The sequence below is a fragment of the Seriola aureovittata genome, chromosome 18, assembly GCF_021018895.1.
Source record: "Seriola aureovittata isolate HTS-2021-v1 ecotype China chromosome 18, ASM2101889v1, whole genome shotgun sequence".
Classification (NCBI taxonomy): Eukaryota; Metazoa; Chordata; class Actinopteri; order Carangiformes; family Carangidae; genus Seriola; species Seriola aureovittata.
This window is the reverse complement of record NC_079381.1, coordinates 24,884,730-24,903,820: the sequence shown is the minus strand read 5'-3', so window position 1 is coordinate 24,903,820 and position 19,091 is coordinate 24,884,730. Positions and strand designations below refer to the sequence as shown.

General features: G+C 41.0%; 2 protein-coding genes across 3 annotated transcripts; one reads left to right on the top strand and one right to left on the bottom strand.

The window, feature by feature from the left end:
- Nucleotides 1-423: 423 nt before the first annotated feature.
- On the bottom strand, nucleotides 424-8,148 carry LOC130186761 (polypyrimidine tract-binding protein 3-like). 2 transcript variants are annotated; one of them, XR_008830345.1, is made up of 14 exons: nucleotides 7,997-8,148; nucleotides 7,690-7,856; nucleotides 7,433-7,576; nucleotides 7,041-7,202; nucleotides 6,143-6,253; nucleotides 5,827-5,983; nucleotides 5,539-5,598; nucleotides 5,315-5,427; nucleotides 5,195-5,228; nucleotides 4,188-4,280; nucleotides 3,409-3,631; nucleotides 3,129-3,206; nucleotides 2,571-2,918; nucleotides 424-2,534 (listed from the first exon to the last, which is right to left on the bottom strand). XR_008830345.1 is itself a non-coding variant. In XM_056404038.1 (13 exons), the coding sequence occupies exons 1-13, from the start codon at nucleotides 8,133-8,135 to the stop codon at nucleotides 2,786-2,788; spliced, it is 1,614 nt and encodes a 537-aa protein (XP_056260013.1). In that variant the 5' UTR covers nucleotides 8,136-8,148; the 3' UTR covers nucleotides 424-2,785. The 2 variants fall into 2 exon arrangements, 1 of the variants encoding a protein (XP_056260013.1); XM_056404038.1 differs by having other exon boundaries at nucleotides 424-2,918.
- A 3,330-nt stretch (nucleotides 8,149-11,478) lies between these two features.
- hsdl2 (hydroxysteroid dehydrogenase like 2) lies at nucleotides 11,479-18,756 on the top strand. The gene is made up of 11 exons (XM_056404039.1): nucleotides 11,479-11,637; nucleotides 14,180-14,343; nucleotides 15,017-15,115; nucleotides 15,211-15,325; nucleotides 16,977-17,080; nucleotides 17,160-17,258; nucleotides 17,355-17,549; nucleotides 17,636-17,707; nucleotides 18,039-18,191; nucleotides 18,272-18,400; nucleotides 18,498-18,756. The coding sequence occupies exons 1-11, from the start codon at nucleotides 11,621-11,623 to the stop codon at nucleotides 18,611-18,613; spliced, it is 1,263 nt and encodes a 420-aa protein (XP_056260014.1). The 5' UTR covers nucleotides 11,479-11,620; the 3' UTR covers nucleotides 18,614-18,756.
- Nucleotides 18,757-19,091: the final 335 nt, after the last annotated feature.

Sequence of the window (19,091 nt, the reverse complement as noted above, 5' to 3'; positions counted from 1 at the left end):
AGTTTTAAAAACTAAAACAAGAATTTCAGTTCCACAAACTGTTTGTAGAAAATCTGTTTTCATAAAGAAACATTGAGTTTTCATGTTACAGCTGACTCCAACACATAACATACAACAGCTGTTCCACTGCTTCTGTCAACAACTGGAACATGTTTCACACGTGATAATAGTATGTAACATGTTAAGTACATATGATCACACGTTACATGTAGATGTAAACAAAAAGGTTTGTGTGTTTGATGGTTTGTTTGTCAGATCATTTACTGTGCATGAGGTCAGGTGTGTGTTTGACAGCTCTCCTTTAAAGATTCATTCATTGATCAACTGATTGATTGATTGATTGCTGACATGTAACGAGGAGCATCGTTAAAGCTTAAAAAAAAAAAGGGCTATGATTTGATGGGGTTGGGCGGGGTTATATATGGGCGGGGCTACATGAGAAGTCACAAAGATTCGATTACATCAACGTTTAAATCTCCCAATTCAAAAAAAACTTTGACTTGATATGAAATAAGAATCGAAACATGAAAATGTAAAAACAATTTAAATCATGCAAATAAAAACCTTATGGAACACGTTATGAGTATTAACTTAAAGATACTGGAAAGCCATTTAAACAGGAAGTGATGTCATGATAATGAGTTAGTCCAATTGAAAGGCACACTTTAGTTTTAGCTTGGTTTGACCCCGCCCCCCACTTTATCTAAACATAATAATCTTAGAATTGAATTTTAAAATGTTTTTAGAAGTTTGCAAAAAGAATATTCATTTTTTAAACTATATAAATAGATTTTTTTTAAACCTAACAAAGAAACAAGGACAAGAAAAAATAATCTATCAATTAGTTAACAAAAATAAAAAACAACAAATAAAAAAAATTTGCAAGCAAAAACAACAAAAGACTTTGTCGTCGCCGCCGCCTCATTTTTACTTTTAACATAATCAGCAGAAAGGTCAGAGGTCAGAAGGCAAACTGGGAATCTGAAACTTCCTGTTTTTTTCTGGCTTGTTTCCTGAAAAGAAAATCAACAACAAATGAATCCAAACAAGACGGGAAAAAAAATCAAGCTGAATTAGAATTAAATATATTTTTAATAGGAAAAAAAGGTGGGACATTTGAGGATCAACCAATCACAGCTCAGTATGACACACACACACACACACACACACACACACATATATAAATACAAACGCAGGTAGGACAGGTGGGTGGGACATAGAAGCATTACCTAGTTCATGTCTTACAGTATAAATACATTCATGATTAAAAAACCCTCCCAAAATATAAACAACAATAAAACAAAAAAGATTTCACCTAAAAAATCCTAAAAAAAAAAAGAAAAATCAAAGTCAGATCAAAACGACGAACGACCCCAAACACCACGACCAAAAACCAAAAACCAGCAGAACAATCAGAAAAATAAGGCACGAAGAAGGTTTGTTGAGATTGCAGCTAAATGCTAACATCAAAACAACAATAATAATAATGATTATAATAATAATAATAAATGATAGTAATCATTTAACCAATCAGATGGCAGTGAAGTGCCGATGGAAAGGCACGTCACTGAAAATAAAATAAAAAAAGGTGGAAGTTTGTGAAAGTCGTCAAAATAAATTTTAACAATAAAATAAAAGTGAAACTGTGATTATTAAAAAAATGAAATAAAAAGATAAATTATGTCTTTTTGCTTTTAGCTCAAAGTTACAGTGAAAACTAAATAAATAATTTACAGCTTCGAGACCAGATTTCGAATCATGCTGAAGATAAAACAAAAAGAATAAAAAATTAAAGTATTTCTTTTGGAATTTTAAGAAAAAGGCAGGTTTTATTTTGAAAATTCTCTTTTTAACTTTAAAAAGAAAATTTTTCCTGATTTTTTTTTTCTGCATCACATTAATTTAACATTTAGACAGAACAGTTCACTCACATTAGCTCCTTGTTGGACCTCACTACCCACAATGCATTGCTACTCAGTTCTCAGTCTACTCAGGAATGTGCTCTGTAACCATGGCGACGACCCCTTGTTGTGACATCATCCGTCATCGTGATGTCAGAGTGTTTGTAGGCACAGCTCGTTGGTGTGTCAGGTCTCTCCCACTGGTCCATTGCTCTCACCGCGGACCAATCAGAATCCCTGCAGTCTGATTGGTTAGTCAGCTCCAAAGGTCAAAGGTCAGGTGACGGGTTGGAAGGAAAATGGTTGAAACGTCCAGAGAGCAAGTGACATCAGAGGGTCAGAGGCGTCATGCTAACGAGCTATCAGACCGTTAGCTTTGATGTTAGTTAGCTACTAGCATGTCAGCCTTGACATTATTATTATCTATTTATGTACTGGAGCTTAACATTCGTCATCAACAAACTTTAACATCAATAACACTCGCTAATGTTTGAGTTTCTCTTGTTAAGATGAAACATCAACATGAATCTCTGATGTTATACAATTTAATTGTTGTGAACAAATGAAGCTAACAAGCTATGAGCTGCTTCAGCTAAACTCAAAGCTAACAAGCTACGAGCTACTGCAGCTAACCTCAAAGCTAACAAGCTACGAGCTACTGCAGCTAACCTCAAAGCTAACAAGCTACGGGCTGCTGCAGCTAAATTCAAGCTAATAAGCTAAAAGGTGTTATAGTTAAATGGATGGCTAACAGGCTAATAGCTGACTAAACTAAAGCTAACAGGCTAATGACAACAGTAACTATGCTGACAGCCCAGGGCCGCCTGCTGACATCAGCTGACCTGCTGTATATTTATGTGTGGGGGGCGTCTTGGGGTCAAAGGTCAGATGGTGGACTTGGAGAAGGAGACCCGGAGGTGCTGGTTGTGGTCCAGCTGGTGGTCATGCAGGTGGATCAGCGCCTCAATGGCCTCCTCCACCGACGCCAGCTGCATCAGAGCCATCTTCCTGTCCTTCCTGTGACATCAGAGGAAGTGACATCATCAGACACACCCTGCTGATGTTTCCACCCACAAACCAAAATTTATTTTACTGTCAACTTTAATATTCAGATTTTACTTGACTTTGAAGATCAAATCAATTCTTAAACAGGTTTGATTATTGATTGATTGATTGATTGATTGACTGTGACTCAGATCTTTCACTCTGTTTTTTTCTGTTACTCACTGGAAAAACTTAAAGGCTTTGACTGTGAATCCGCTGGAGGAAAATAAATCCTTCAACACCTCCTCACTGACCGAGGAGCTAGGAGTCAAAGAGACAAGGAGACAAGGAAGGAATAAATATCTGACTGATCACTGAGAAATTTAAACTAAAGATAAATAACAAACAATATTAAATAAAATAAATACTAAATAAATAAACATTATTAAATAAAATAAACAATATTAAATAAAACAAATGAATGATACAGAATAAATAAACAATGTTACATAAATAAACCTACGGGATGTTGGACAGGTGCAGCGTCGCTGATGGAGGGAAAATGTTGTTAAAATTTTTGGATCCGGGTTTTTTGAAGCGGTGGAGGGCGGAGCCTGAAAAGTCACGAGTCAGTGCCTGCTCTTCTTGCCCAGCCCCCCCACGAGGCAGCTGCACCACCGGGTGTTTGGACAACGTCACCCGAATCACGTTACCATGGAGACGCTGGCCGTTCAGGTGACTCATTGCTGTCAGGGGAAGAAAATATTTAAGATAATGTGATTCAATTAAAAATGAAATTCAAATGAAACAAAGGTTTATGGTTTGTCTCTGTCGACACCGGTGGTCACGCGCTGTAATAACAGGTCTGTTTCTCAACCACAGTGTCACCTGTGTGATGTCATCAGTCAGCTGTCAGGTGACACCACCGGCCACGCCTCCATAACAATGACCTCACAAGAGACTTAACGTTGTTTATTTATATTTACTGAAGGAAAATGGTTGTTATTAAAGTAATGTTATGAACATACTGATTGATTTACTGTCATTAGGGTAATTTCTTCCAATCGTTAGAATTTATTGATTAGCTTGATGTAAATAATTGTGACATTAGTTTGCTACATTGTCACAAGCAACTTTCCTGTAACAGCTGGTGAGCTACAGATGTTAACGAGGTTGTTAGCGTTAGCTAGCATGTACTAACTGTTAACTGACATTAGAGACAATGAACTATTATACATATAAAGATAGAAATATATAAAACTTTTAAAATATAAAAATGTAAAAATATAAAATGCTTCAGACCCAGTTGAGCCTGTGTGGCGTCGCTCATCTGAACAAGAGCGTTCTCCTTCTTATTGAAGAGGATTTTCACTCTCTGAACGTCTCCATAGACACCTGCAAACAATCAACAATAAACACCTGAAAACAATCAACAAACACCTGAAAACAATCAACAAACACCTGCAAACAATCAACAATAAACACCTGAAAACAATCAACAAACACCTGCAAACAATCAACAAACACCTGCAAACAATCAACAATAAACACCTGAAAACAATCAACAAACACCTGCAAACAATCAACAAACACCTGCAAACAATCAACAATAAACACCTGCAAACAATCAACAATAAACACCTGAAAACAATCAACAATAAACACCTGAAAACAATCAACAATAAACACCTGAAAACAATCAACAATAAACACCTGAAAACAATCAACAAACACCTGCAAACAATCAACAAACACCTGCAAACAATCAACAATAAACACCTGAAAACAATCAACAATAAACACCTGAAAACAATCAACAAACACCTGAAAACAATCAACAAACACCTGCAAACAAACAATAAACACCTGAAAACAATCAACAACAAACACCTGAAAACAATCAACAATAAACACCTGAAAACAATCAACAATAAACACCTGAAAACAATCAACAAACACCTGCAAACAATCAACAATAAACACCTTAAACAATCAATGATCTTAACTCAGAACAAATTAAACAGAAATAAACAATAAACAAAATACCTGCTGATTTAAAATAATGTAAATATCATGTGACCAGACTCCATTAGAAAAATCTACAACAATCAATTTAATTATTAGAATTTTCCATATTTGTTTATTGATCTGTTGAGAGTTTTATTTGTTGTGTTCTGAGTTTTGCATCTTTCTTTAAAAGAGACAAAATGAAGCTCTGATTTATTTACTTATTTATTCTGTTGTTAAATAAACAGCTGTGAAATAAAAATGTCCAACAGAAACATGCGTCTGAATAAAGAGTTTCTCACCGAACAGGATGAAGAGGCAGTGAGGCGAGACGCTCTGCAGAGACAAACAGTGTTAATAAAGTTAGCTGAGAGAGCAGTGCTCTGATTGGTCGCCCGCTGTGTGACAGTGTGACATCTGACCTCTGGGTTCAGGTTGGACACCAGCAGCACTGAGTGGACAGCAGGAGGCGCCACCTGCAGCGAGACACGAGGAGGCGACACTAGCGAGCCAGGGACTGCCGCCATCGACAGACCTGAGGAAAACGTCCAGAAAACTTTATTTAAAAACAACATAACCAACACAAAACTAACACTGTTCATTTAATACAAGAGCATCAATGAAACTTTATTTAAGACTGTCTCACCTGTGTGTTGGTGGAAGGTGGGCGGGAAAGCTGCTGCACCGTATGGAGGGAGGGCTACACCTGTAACACACACACACTCAGCTCATCAGTGACGACGACAACATCAGTGTTAGCATCAGCGTTAGCATCAGTATTAGCATCAGCGTTAGCATCAGTATTAGCATCAGCGTTAGCATCAGTATTAGCATCAGCATCAGCGTTAGCATCAGTATTAGCATCAGTATTAGCATCAGCATTAGCATCAGCATCCTCGTTAACATCAGCGTTAGCCTCGTAAGCCGGTCTTACCGAAGGCGGCGGCGGGCTCCAGCTCTCCGGTGGGCAGGTCGGCTCTGGTGAAGTCTCGGCTCTTGTCGTTGTTGTATTTGACGTTGAGCGCGCTCAGTTTGGAAAAGTCGATCCTCAGCGTGCAGCAGCCGTTGTAGATGTTCTGACCGTCCAGAGACTGAAAGACAGGAAGTCACACAGCTGCCGTCTGATTGGACCACAGCTCCAAACACTGACTCTGATTGGTGGTGAAGTGATCTGCTGTCGTCCTCCACCAGTTTATACAAATGTTTCATATATGTGTGTGTGCGTGTGCCTGAGCGTGCACGTGACTCACAGCCTTGGCGTGCTGAGCGTGCACGGCGTCACTGAACTGCAGCAGAGCCTGAAACTGATTGTTCCTGGTGAAAGTGATGATCTTCAACACTGAGCCGAACTTACTGAAGATCTGAAAACACACACACACATATATCAACACACACACACACACACACATATATCAACACACACACACACACACACACACACATATCAACACACACACACACACATATATATCAACACACACACACACACACATATATCAACACACACACACACACACACACACACACATATATCAACACACACACACACACATATCAACACACACACACACACACATATATATCAACACACACACACACACACACACACACATATATCAACACACACACACACACACACACATATATATATCAACACACACACACACACACATATATCAACACACACACACACACACACATATATATATCAACACACACATATCAACACACACACACACACATATATCAACACACACACACACACACACACACACACACACATATCAACACACACACACACACACACATATATATATCAACACACACACACATATATCAACACACACACACACACACACACACACACACACATATATCAACACACACACACACACATATCAACACACACACACACACACACACACATATATCACACACACACACACACACACACACACATATATCAACACACACACACACACACACACATATATATATCAACACACACACACACACATATCAACACACACACACACACACACACACACACACATATATATATCAACACACACACACACACACATATATCAACACACACACACACACACATATATCAACACACACACACACACACACACACACACACACCTGCTGTAGAACCTCCAGCGTGACCGGGTAAAATAAATTCTCCACGATGATCCTCAGCACGGGACTCTGACCCAGAGCTAAGCCCCGCCCCTCCCCTCCTGACGCCATGCTCCCAGAATGCACTGCTGCTGCACTGATGGCCTGAAGCGTCACCTGAGCTCTCTGTCAACAAACAAACAACGATTTAAATCAACAGAAACACATCTTGACTTTTTCACACTTTGTATTTATTATTATATAATAATATATAATATAATTATTTAATCACACTTTGATCGTCACCTCTCATTTAAATTTGACTCATTATTAATATTTATTCATATTTTCAGATTTGTTTGTAAATAAATAAATGTTGTGTTGAATTGGGCGTGGCCTGACCCTCTGCTACTCACCTGATTGGTCAGATTGTCGGTCTTGAGCTCGCGGTGGGTGGAGTACTGAATGAAGATTGGCTGGTTCCTGACGGTAGGCGTGGCCGAGGTGTAGTAGTTCACCATGGTAACTGCTGCTTCCTCTGACGCCATCTCTAGAAACGCCTGAAAGAACAACCTGAATGAATTTCAGTGGAGACCTGCTTTAAATAATATATAAAATATATAATATATGACATCATCACCACCATCATCATCATTATCATCATCATCATCACCTGGTTCTTGGTCTTCAGTGTGATCAGTTTACTAACTCGGCCGAAGGGAAGCGCCAGCGCCAGCACTTCCTGTTCGGAGACGTCGGCGGGAAGCTGGCGCAGGTGAAGGACTCGGGACGGGACGGACTGAGCACGCTCAGAAACACACAGCCTATCAGTGCCATCCACTGTGGACACACACACACACACACACACACACACACACACACACACACACACACACACACACACACACAGAGTTACACTGTCAGAGGGGCTTCAGGTAGAGCGAGGTTTACAGACGGGGGGGGGGGGGGGGGGGTCTCACCTGTGGACAGGTTCGAGGTGCTCATGTTCGCAGAGCAGCTGAGAGACGAGGTGAACGACTCCTGCTCAGACACACAGGGAATAAATGATATAATAATAATATATAATATATTAATAATTATGTATAATATATAATACATTGATCCAATTAGAAGTAAATCAAATTGACGCAGCAGCAACAAGGAAAAATGTAATAAGAAATAAAATAAAAATAGAAACATAATCTAGAACAAAGAAGATAAAATAGGAAACTTTAAATATATATATATATATATATATATATATGTACAATATTCAAATAATGAATTAAGTGTTTGAATAAATAGTGAAATAGTCTCAGTGGCTGTTGTTTGTCTGTCAGAGCAGCTGATGTTTCATTTAAAATAACATGAAACACAATGAAGATTTTTCATTAGTGTCAAACAGCTGCTGATGACTCTTTTCTGTGTTTTATATCTTTAGAAACTAAATATTTTCATTATGATTTACTCTGGAAATTCTGATCTTGGTTCAGTGAGTCAGGAGTCACATGATCACACCTGAGGCAGGGCAGCTGACTCCTCCCCCTACACAGGTGTAACAACTTGACCATGATGAGAGGTTATATATACTTCCTCTTTGCTGTTGTGTCTCTGAGCTCAGCCACACGGTGTCCTGTCATTATTTCATTCAGCTTCAAGACAAACACAATCTGCTGCTTTTCTCTGACTTGGTTCATTTTGAAGCACAAACCAGAGGAAGAGAAGATAAGAAGCTCTGCGGTGTTGAACCTTCCTGCCTCAAACAGTCCATCAGCTGTTCGCTCTTTAAAACGTGTGTCACGAGGCAACATCTTCAGACGTGAGTTCAGTCATAGCAACCGACCAGGAGCTGCTTCCACAGAGACTGAGAACGAACAGTCCGAGTCCTACGGTGGCCCTGAAGCTCAACGCACTGCAGCCTCAGAACATCTTCATCAGTGTGACACTTGAACACAACACAGGTGTTTCCAGAGGACACTCAAAAGTGATGAACCAGGATGGAAGTTGTTCAGCATCGTGTGAATTTTCGGTGCCTTGGTGTATTTGAATGTGTTTTGTTAGTTGCAGTTAGTTGAGCCCTCAGGGCCACACAGACTTCAGATTCTGAGTCTGAATTCATCTGCTGCACACTTCAGTTCTTCACTATCTTAAGTCAGGCTGGTACAATGAATTCTGGGTAAATCAAGACTTTTTTTCAATATAAAACAAATGGCCGACTGAGGAACCGCATCCAACCACTGAGCTCCGTGTACCTCAGAACAAGTTTGTCTTGTTACAAGACCATTTAAAGAAGAGTGGAACAGAAAACAAACAAAATGGCCGCTGTCTCTAAAAACCCTTTGCTCTCTCCAAAACAAAATTAGCAAACCACTAATTATGAGCCATGTTTTCCTGTTTCTTGTTGAGTGCTGCTGGTCAATAAATCAGACCAAGACAGACCAGTCTACCTCTGTGAAACCGGCCCCTGGACCCAAACAATTAGTCACTTAATTAATTAATTAAGAATTTTAATTAAAAATGATTACAATTAATAATTTCAGTCATTTTTCAGGCAGAAACTGACATGATAAACACACAGGCTTTTCTCTTAATTATTTTTAAACAATATTTTGGGGCTTTTGGTCGAATAAAATAAAGCTTCAGCTCCGTCACCACACCACACAAATAACGAACAAGATTTTGAATCGATAATGAAAACGGCCGTTACTGGAGCTGATCGGTTTCACTGATATAACACAAACTGATCAATGATTCATGATCTTTGGATTGATCCTTTCAGAACTGAACAAACTGAGTCACTGTAGAAACTAAAAATGGCCGTTTAGTGTTTTGTTTGTTTGTTCTCTCATGAACATGACTAAACTACAGATGTCCGGTCAGACGTTCGGTTAATCGAGCTGATGCTCGTCCAGAGGATCGACGTGTGAAACATCAGCTCGTTTCAGATTGAACCGCGAACAAATTCACAGAAAAAGATAAGAATCCGTCAGTTCTTCCTCTCTGCTGTGTCCGTGAACACAGTTATCGCGAGATTTCAGCCGATCAAACCCCGCCGCTAGACAATTGCTCGCGACACTTTCCACCAAAACAAAACCAGAAAAACCGAAACACGAGCGACAAACAGCGCGCGAGGGACGGAAAATCGGGGCGCCGAAGGGGGTTCTGTGGCGGGAAAATATTTCTGTAAACAAGTAAACAACAACAAACGAGCGGGAGGGTTGACGCCAGAGGCTCGCGCAGGTGCGGTTCAATCACCAAGGAAACGCGAGGGAGGAAGGAAGGAAGGAAGGAAGGAAAACAGCGGTGGGAACGTGCGGGAAAGGTTCGGGAGGTTTCCCAGCGCTCACCCGTCCATGGTCCGCGAGGAGGAAGAGGAGGAGGAAGAGTTGTTTTGGTCCGCGAGCTTCCCGCTCCGCAGTCAGGCAGCGGAGAACAACGAGCTCACTTCCCGTTTAATGACGTCATGGGAGAACATGGCGGCTGGTGGACACGCCTCAGATCAGACCGATCGATAATAATCGATGAATCAAAGTATAAAACATTCATCAGTGTTTTGTTGGGGGAGGGGGGCGGGGGGCTTTGCAATAATAACACATGAACATTATTAATATAGTTTCTTTAGTGTAAACAAACACTAAATAAACAACTTTAAATCTATGAGATAATATCAGAAAACAGCTGTTTGTGACGTCATCATACAGTTTAATGTGAAACTGACCTTGTTTATAATAAACTGAACAATAATTTAACAGAAGAACTCAGTAAAAGTAGAAAGACTCTAACAAGAAAAGGTCCTGCAGTAAGAACATGTGTCTGCAAAATGTTCTTCAAGTATGAACATGTCACTGTTACGTTATTACATATACTGGATTATTAATGTTATTACTGAGGCTTGAATATGTGAGCAGCATTTCAGTGTCTCAGCTGGTTCAGCTCATTTTAACTTAATTTAGTTTTGAGTTGTGGAACAATCATGTTTCATGAACTGGTCATGTGTTGAGTAAAATCTACAAAGTAAAGAGAACTTGTCAATAAATCAAATTAAGAAATTAGATTTACCGCAGTATATATAGGCTGCTATTTTTATAATTTACGTTATATGAGTTTTTTTTAATTGCACACATGATTTCACTTTATCATCATGTTTTACTGAGCGCAGACTGGTGGGAAGAGTGGCAATTTTATCACGTTACAATGTACTACACAATAATGTTAAGGACTAAAAACACATGACACAGTAACAACCCTGCTGAAATATATATGACAGAAATGTATAGAATAAAACAGCTGTGGAATCTAAGCCACTAATAATAATTTTAAATGATTAAAATATAATATAATTAAAAATAATTATAATATAATATAATCACTGTGATCTTGAAGGTTCATTAAGTTTTATCACAACAAACAGTCAGAGTTTGACATCTCATCGCTCCGTGTGAATCTTTGCCTGCAGACCGGAAGTGGTGGAGGAGTGATCTGCAACATCCTGTTGCCTCGAGGGTCTTTAAGTGGGTGAAAGGTGGAGAAGACGATCGGCTGTCATTCTTCTAACACTGACTCTGTCTGTTCCTTCACCTGTTTAACTTCACCTGAGACCAACGATGCTGCAGAACACGGGGTGAGTGAACACATCTTTGTTCTCCACACACAGAACTCCTTTAGGAAAGAGCAGGAAACACTGCGCGGGTTCAACACTAACTCCCAATACGTTGAGATTTTATTGAATTAAACACTTTTACTTTGGGACCTTACTGAAGCCGAACCCAAAGGTGAAGCTTGTGGTTTATAAACTCAGTCCGGTTTTGTTCTGGTTTTTCTGCCTTTCGACCTTTTGAGCAAGAAGGTTTGAAAGTTGAGGTTTTTTCCTACGGAGTCTGGGAGGTTGCAGAGTGGGTCGTTATCTAACCGCTGCTGCTGAGCTTTGTCTCCTTCTCTTTCACACAAAACCCTTTTCAAAGAACCTCTGAATGATGACGGGCTCGTTCAGAGAGTCCGAATTCAGTCAAAGGTCGTTATTTCATGACGTAAACACTCTGAATAATGACCCGAACCGGGCAGTTAACCCTCCTGATCCAGAAACTGGACCGGTCCGGTTCTGATCACTGCGTCCTGTGAACTCTAAGCAAGTTATTTTAGAAGTTGAACAGAGTTTGATGAAACGTTTCTTCTCCTACATTCATTCAGACTTCTGTTGGATAAATCCAGGTGTTGTTGAACACCTTCCAGGTGTGGACTCGTGATGACGTATTAAACTGCACATAGTTCTTTCTCTGACCTATGACCTTTACACCAGAATTGAAAAGAATCAGGTTTTTTGGTAGAAGTTTGGCGGAGCTGAACTTTCTTCATGTAGCTGCTTCAGTTAGCTTCCTGGCTAACAACACCTCCTGCACATGAATGTTTCACACTTTGTTTCATTTGGCAGGAAGTTTTAGCATCGAGCTGTTAGTTGTGTTCAATGTTTTTGTGTGAATATGAAGAGACCTCAACAATCTCTGCTGCTGGACAGATACTGCACCTTCAAAATAAAAGTGAAGGCTTTTATACTGAAAAGTGAACGGGAAACAGGAAGTTTCTAAAAACTTTATTGAACAAAACAGTTTTTTTTAAATGTACAGAACAATTATATTAAAGTACAATTAAAGCTTTCACATGTAAACAAAACAATGGAAAAAGTTAATGTTAAATCTACTGCACTATATATATATATATATATATATATATATATATATATATATATATATATGTGTATATGTATATATATATATGTGTATATGTATATATATGTATGTATATATATATATATATTATATATATATATATATATATATATATATATATATATATATATAATATATATATATATATATATATATATACACACACACACACACACACATATATACACACACACACACACACACACACACACACACACACGATATATCAGGTACCCTTCCATGCAGACTGAAGGAGCCGGGAATTGAACCGACGACCTGCTCCTCCTGAGTAAATGTCAAGCTGAAAGTCTGATGTTTAATTGTAGATTTTCTTTTTTGTTATTCAAAGATAAGAATAAAAGACACAGATGTTCTTTTAGGGATTCAAGAAAATATTTCATCCTCAACAGACATTATATTTGCATATTTATAAAATCTAACAAACATTGTGTGATAAAAGTACAACAGTAGAAATATCTGTAGAGACTTTGTGTTACTGTGAAGAGTTTTACTTTGAAGGGAAAGTTAATATATATGTATATATTAGTGCAGCTTCAGGTCTGACTCCAGCTGGGAAAACCTGAACCACGACTCAGAGGTTTTACTTCACACCCCAGTTTTTCTTTAAACTGAAGTTGAACAAATATTTAATGTTTAAATAAACAAACAAACAAACAAACAAAAACATTTTCTAAATAACAGTCTGAAACTTGACAAAGATGAAACATCATGAATCTGTCCAGGTGTTTCAGGTCAGAATCTGCAGCTCATGACCTTCACACGGCGACAGTCAGAGCAGCAGCCATTTTATTTTCAGGTGGTCCGCCCGTCTCAGTGTCATGGATGCGATATCTCAGTAACACCTTGATGGAACACAAACACTCACTTGGACTCAAGGACAAACTGATTATATGGGGGTCAAAGGTCAAGGTCAGTGTGACCTCACAAAACACTTTTTAGCCATAACTCAAGACTTCACAGCAATTGTGACCAAATTTCACACTAATGTTTAATATTTTCAACGACTCGGGACAAACAGGATGTGACCTGGAACTAGTCTGAGTGGGGGAGGTGATTCTAATTTTCATCAGGTAAATTAATCACATATTCATCCACCTGTGAGACATTAAAAACAGTAACCATGGTGATAAACAGTCGATGGTGACGACTGTTAATGTCTTGTTTGGTCCAACAGCCTCAAACTGACAGGAAACCGTTTGAGGCTCGAGTCAGACATTTGACATTTTCACTGTTTGATTTAAAAATGAAACTGAATCATCAACTTCAAATAGTTTTTAGTAACTTCCTGGTGTTTCAGCGGCAGTGTGACATGGTCGACAGGTTTCAGTTAAACAGTCTGATGAGAGGACGGCGCTCAGAGCCGTGGTTAGCCTAGCTTAGCACAGCTGTGTTACCTGTATGGTTTTGTGTGTGTTTCAGGAAGTTGGCGGGCTGCACGCTCTTCATCACCGGGGCGAGTCGGGGGATTGGTAAAGCCATTGCACTGAAAGCCGCCAAAGATGGAGCCAACATTGTCATCGCTGCCAAGACCGCCGAGCCCCACCCCAAACTACCAGGAACCATCTATACTGCCGCGCAGGAGGGTGAGGAGCTAACAGGCTAACAGGCTACTGTTTACTCTCAGAAACACACAAATGTCAGTTACCAAGACAACAAGCTGGTGACTCGCCCAGCGTAAATATTTAACACTGTAAATAATAAACATGAAGTAAACACAGTGTGTTTGACTTGTTGCTAAAAGCCTGAAAAGTCACAGTTCCAGCTGTGACAGTGTAAAGTGATAACTGTGTTTATCAGACATGGGGGTTGTGAGGTCATCATGTACAGTCACTGTTTCCTGCAGTAGATTCAGTTTAGAAGAGCAGCAGGAGGACCGGTACACTAGCACAGTGATGACATCACTGCTGTGGGCGGGGCCAGCAGAAAACACTTTTAAAAGATGTCCCCTGCAATAATTCAACATCTGTTTAAATGAAGCTTCATGTGGAAGATTTTCATTTTATCTACCCGTTAAAACAGCACTTTCCTTTGGTACTACATTTTCTCATCCGCTGAACTACTGTATTCCTACGCACAAGCACACGTACAGCACGCACTGTATCACGCCGCAGCTGCAGGTCAGTGAATCAGGAAGAGCTGAGCTTCAATTTGTTTTGGCGGGAAAATAAAGATCCCCACAACCCAACGTCATAACCACAACTGTCACTGTCACGTGTGTGTGTTAATGTGTGTATTGTGTGTGTGTGTGTGTTACAGTGGAGGCGGTGGGGGGGAAGGCGTTGGCCTGCGTGGTCGACATCCGTGACGAGCGGCAGGTCGGAGAAGCTGTGCAGAAAGCCGTCGACAGGTTTGGAGGTACTGGACTGATTACAGTTATCCAGGGTCAGGACATGTGATGATGCCCCTCCCCCCGCAGTGACATCACCACAGTGCTTGTGTTTGATTGGCAGGTATCGACATCCTGGTGAACAATGCCAGCGCCATCAGTCTGACAGGAACTCTGGAGACACCGATGAAGAAGGTGGATCTGATGCTGGGAATCAACCTGAGAGGAACATACGTCACGTACGACACACACACACACACACACACACACACACACACACACACACACACACACACACACACACACACACACACACACACACACACACACACACACACACACACACACAACACACACACACACAGACACACACACACAACACACACACACACACACACACACACACACACACACACACAACACACACACACACACGCACACGCACACACACACACACAGACAAACACACAGACACACACACACACACACACACACAGATGCAGACACACACACACAGACACACACACACACACACACATACATAGACATACACACACACACAGACACACACACAGACACAGACGCACACACACACACACACACAGACACAGACGCACACACACACACAGACTCACATACAGAGACACACACACACACACAACACACACACACACGCATAGAGACACACACAGACACACACACGCAGACAAACACACACACAGACACACACACACACACACACACACACACACAACACACACACACAGACACAGACGCACACACACACACACAGACACACATACAGAGACACACACATACACACACACACAAACATACACACACACACACACAGACACACACACACACACACACACACACAGACAAACACACAGACACAGACAAACACACAGACACACACACACACACACAGGCAGACAAACACACACACACAGACACACAGACAAACACACACACATACATAGACATACACACACACACAGACATACACACACACACACAGATGCAGACACACACACACACACATAGACACAGACGCGCACACACACACACAGACTCACATACAGAGACACACACACACACACAAACATACACACACACACGCATAGAGACACACACAGACACACAGACACACACACGCAGACAAACACAGACACAGACACAGACGCACACACACACACACAGACACACATACAGAGACACACACATACACACACACACAAACATACACACACACACACACAGACACACACACACACACACACATAGAGACACACACAGACACACAGACATACACACGCAGACACACATACAGAGACACACACATACACACACACACACAAACATACACACACACACACACACACACACACAGACACACATACAGAGACACACACATACACACACACACAAACATACACACACACACACACACACACACAGACACACATACAGAGACACACACATACACACACACACAAACATACACACACACACAGACACACATACAGAGACACACACACACACACACACACAACATACACACACACACACACACATAGAGACACACACAGACACACAGACATACACACGCAGACAAACACACACACATACATAGACATACACACACACAGATGCAGACACACACACAGACACAGACGCACACACACACACACACACACACATACAGAGACACACACACAAACAAACACACACACACACACATAAAGACACACACAGACACACAAACACACACACACACACACACACACATAAAGACACACACAGACACACAAACACACACACACACACACATAAAGACACACACAGACACACAAACAAACACAGGTAATGTGCATCTGTGTGTCTCAGGTCGAAGCTGGTCATCCCTCACCTGCTGAAGAGTCGCAGTCCTCACATCCTGAACCTGTCGCCGCCGCTCAACCTCAACCCTGTCTGGTTCAAGAACCACACAGGTAACCGTAGCAACCAGCCGAGCAGGTGTCCTGTTGTACTCCTGTGACGTGCTGACGTGTCTGTCGTTCTGTTTTTCAGCGTACACCATGGCGAAGTATGGCATGTCCATGTGCGTCCTGGGGATGGCCGAAGAGTTCAGAGGTCAAATCGCCGTCAACGCTCTCTGGCCCCGAACTGGTCAGTGGCTAAATGTTAGCGTGCTAATAGCTTCTCATAGATTCCCAAAATACATTAGCATGCTAACCCTGCTCTGACTGTGTATTGTTGCCATAGCGATCCAGACAGCAGCCATGGACATGTTGGGTGGTGACGGTGTAGGTAAACAGTGTCGTACAGCTGACATCATGGCAGACGCCGCCTATGCCATCCTGTCCCAACCAAAGGACTACACAGGTCACTTCCTGGTGGATGAGGACATCCTCAGAGAGAAGGGAGTCCAGGACTTTGATCAGTATGCCGTCCAACCAGGTGAGTTAATTAATGCATGTAGCGCAGGTACTTACAGCAGTCCCACTGTCAGGTGGTACTCATGGTTGTCTCTGATTGGTCGACAGGGCACCCCCTGCTGCCTGACTTCTTCCTGGATGAAGCTCCAGAGACACTGGTCCAACAGATGGAGCAACACGGTAAATACTACAAATACTGTAAATACTACACATAGTATACAAATACTACACAAACTAAAATACTGTTAATACTACACATACTGCAAATACTGTCAATACTACAAATACTGTCAATACTACAAATACTACACATACTACAAACACTGATACTGTCAGTACTAAAGATACTGTAGATACTATTACAAACACAGTACTAGTGACAGTACTACATACACACATTATTATATATACTGCAGTGCCCCCTGGTGTCTTGACTGATTAATAAAGACAGTTGGTTTAATTATTGGTTAAAATGAAATGAAATGACCTGATTCTGCTTCCTGGTTGCTAGGGGCGACCCCAGCCTTCAAACCACCATCATCATCATCATCAGCAGCGCCCCCCTCTGGTGGACCAATAGAGAGCACATTTGACGCCATCAGAGGAGTCATTAACGAGGACGTTGTCAAGTCCACGCAGGGCATTTATCAGTTCGACCTGTCAGGTAACGACAGTATACGTACCTGTCCATATTAGGACTTCCTGTGGGCGTGTCTTTAACGTAACTGTGTTTATGTCCATAAGGAGAACACGGGGGCATTTGGTTCCTGGACTTGAAGAGCGGCTGTGGCAGTGCGGGGCAGGGCGAGCCGTCTGTGAAAGCGGATGTTGTCATGACGATGGACTCCAGCGACTTCAGCAAAATGTTCTCAGGTGAGCCAGAGGAGAGAAACAAACAGCTCCCTGTAGGAGTCACCATAGCAACAATCTGCAGTGTTGTTTCCATGGTAACAGTTGTGTGTGGTTGCAGGTAAGCTGAAGCCTACGATGGCCTTCATGATGGGGAAGCTGCGGATCAAAGGCGACATGACGCTCGCCATCAAACTGGAGAAACTGATGAGCCGCATGAACAAGGCCAAACTGTGAGCCTGAAGCCCCGCCCACCTGTCATATCAGGCCCCGCCCCCTCATTGTTTGTAGCTGTACATGTTGCCTTAACAACAATGATAATAATAATAAATGTAATGATAAGACACTAAGAAATGAATAAAGTGTGTTGATAATAAACAGTTTGCTGTGGTCATGTGACTCATCTTCATCATCTTCACTGAAAACAAACCTTTATTATCCTGTTCACAGATTTACAAACAGGAAGTGTAAACAAACAGGTTCAACCAATAGAAGAGGAGTAAAGTGGTGGGTGGGGCTATCCCCTGCCGCCAATCACAAATGAGTGTATTGATGATGTTCTGATATATTGATCCGTCATGTGAAGGACAGAGCGACAACACACTGTGAAAAAATTTAAAATAAAAAAAAATGATAAAAAAACAGTTAAATGACTGTCAGCAGCAGCTGCCAAACAAAAACCGTAAAATTAAAGTAAAACATCCTAATTCAAATA

Coding starts and splice junctions, on each gene's coding strand:
- LOC130186761 (XM_056404038.1), bottom strand. CDS start 8,135: ATGTATTATATATTATACATAATTATTAATATATTATATATTATTATT. Junction 3,207..3,408: donor CTGCACCTGTCCAACATCCC/GTAGGTTTATTT, acceptor TTTGACTCCTAG/CTCCTCGGTCAGTGAGGAGG. Junction 2,919..3,128: donor AAAGCCTTTAAGTTTTTCCA/GTGAGTAACAGA, acceptor CTGATGTCACAG/GAAGGACAGGAAGATGGCTC.
- hsdl2 (XM_056404039.1), top strand. Junction 17,259..17,354: donor CGCTCTCTGGCCCCGAACTG/GTCAGTGGCTAA, acceptor TTGTTGCCATAG/CGATCCAGACAGCAGCCATG. Junction 17,708..18,038: donor CCAACAGATGGAGCAACACG/GTAAATACTACA, acceptor CCTGGTTGCTAG/GGGCGACCCCAGCCTTCAAA.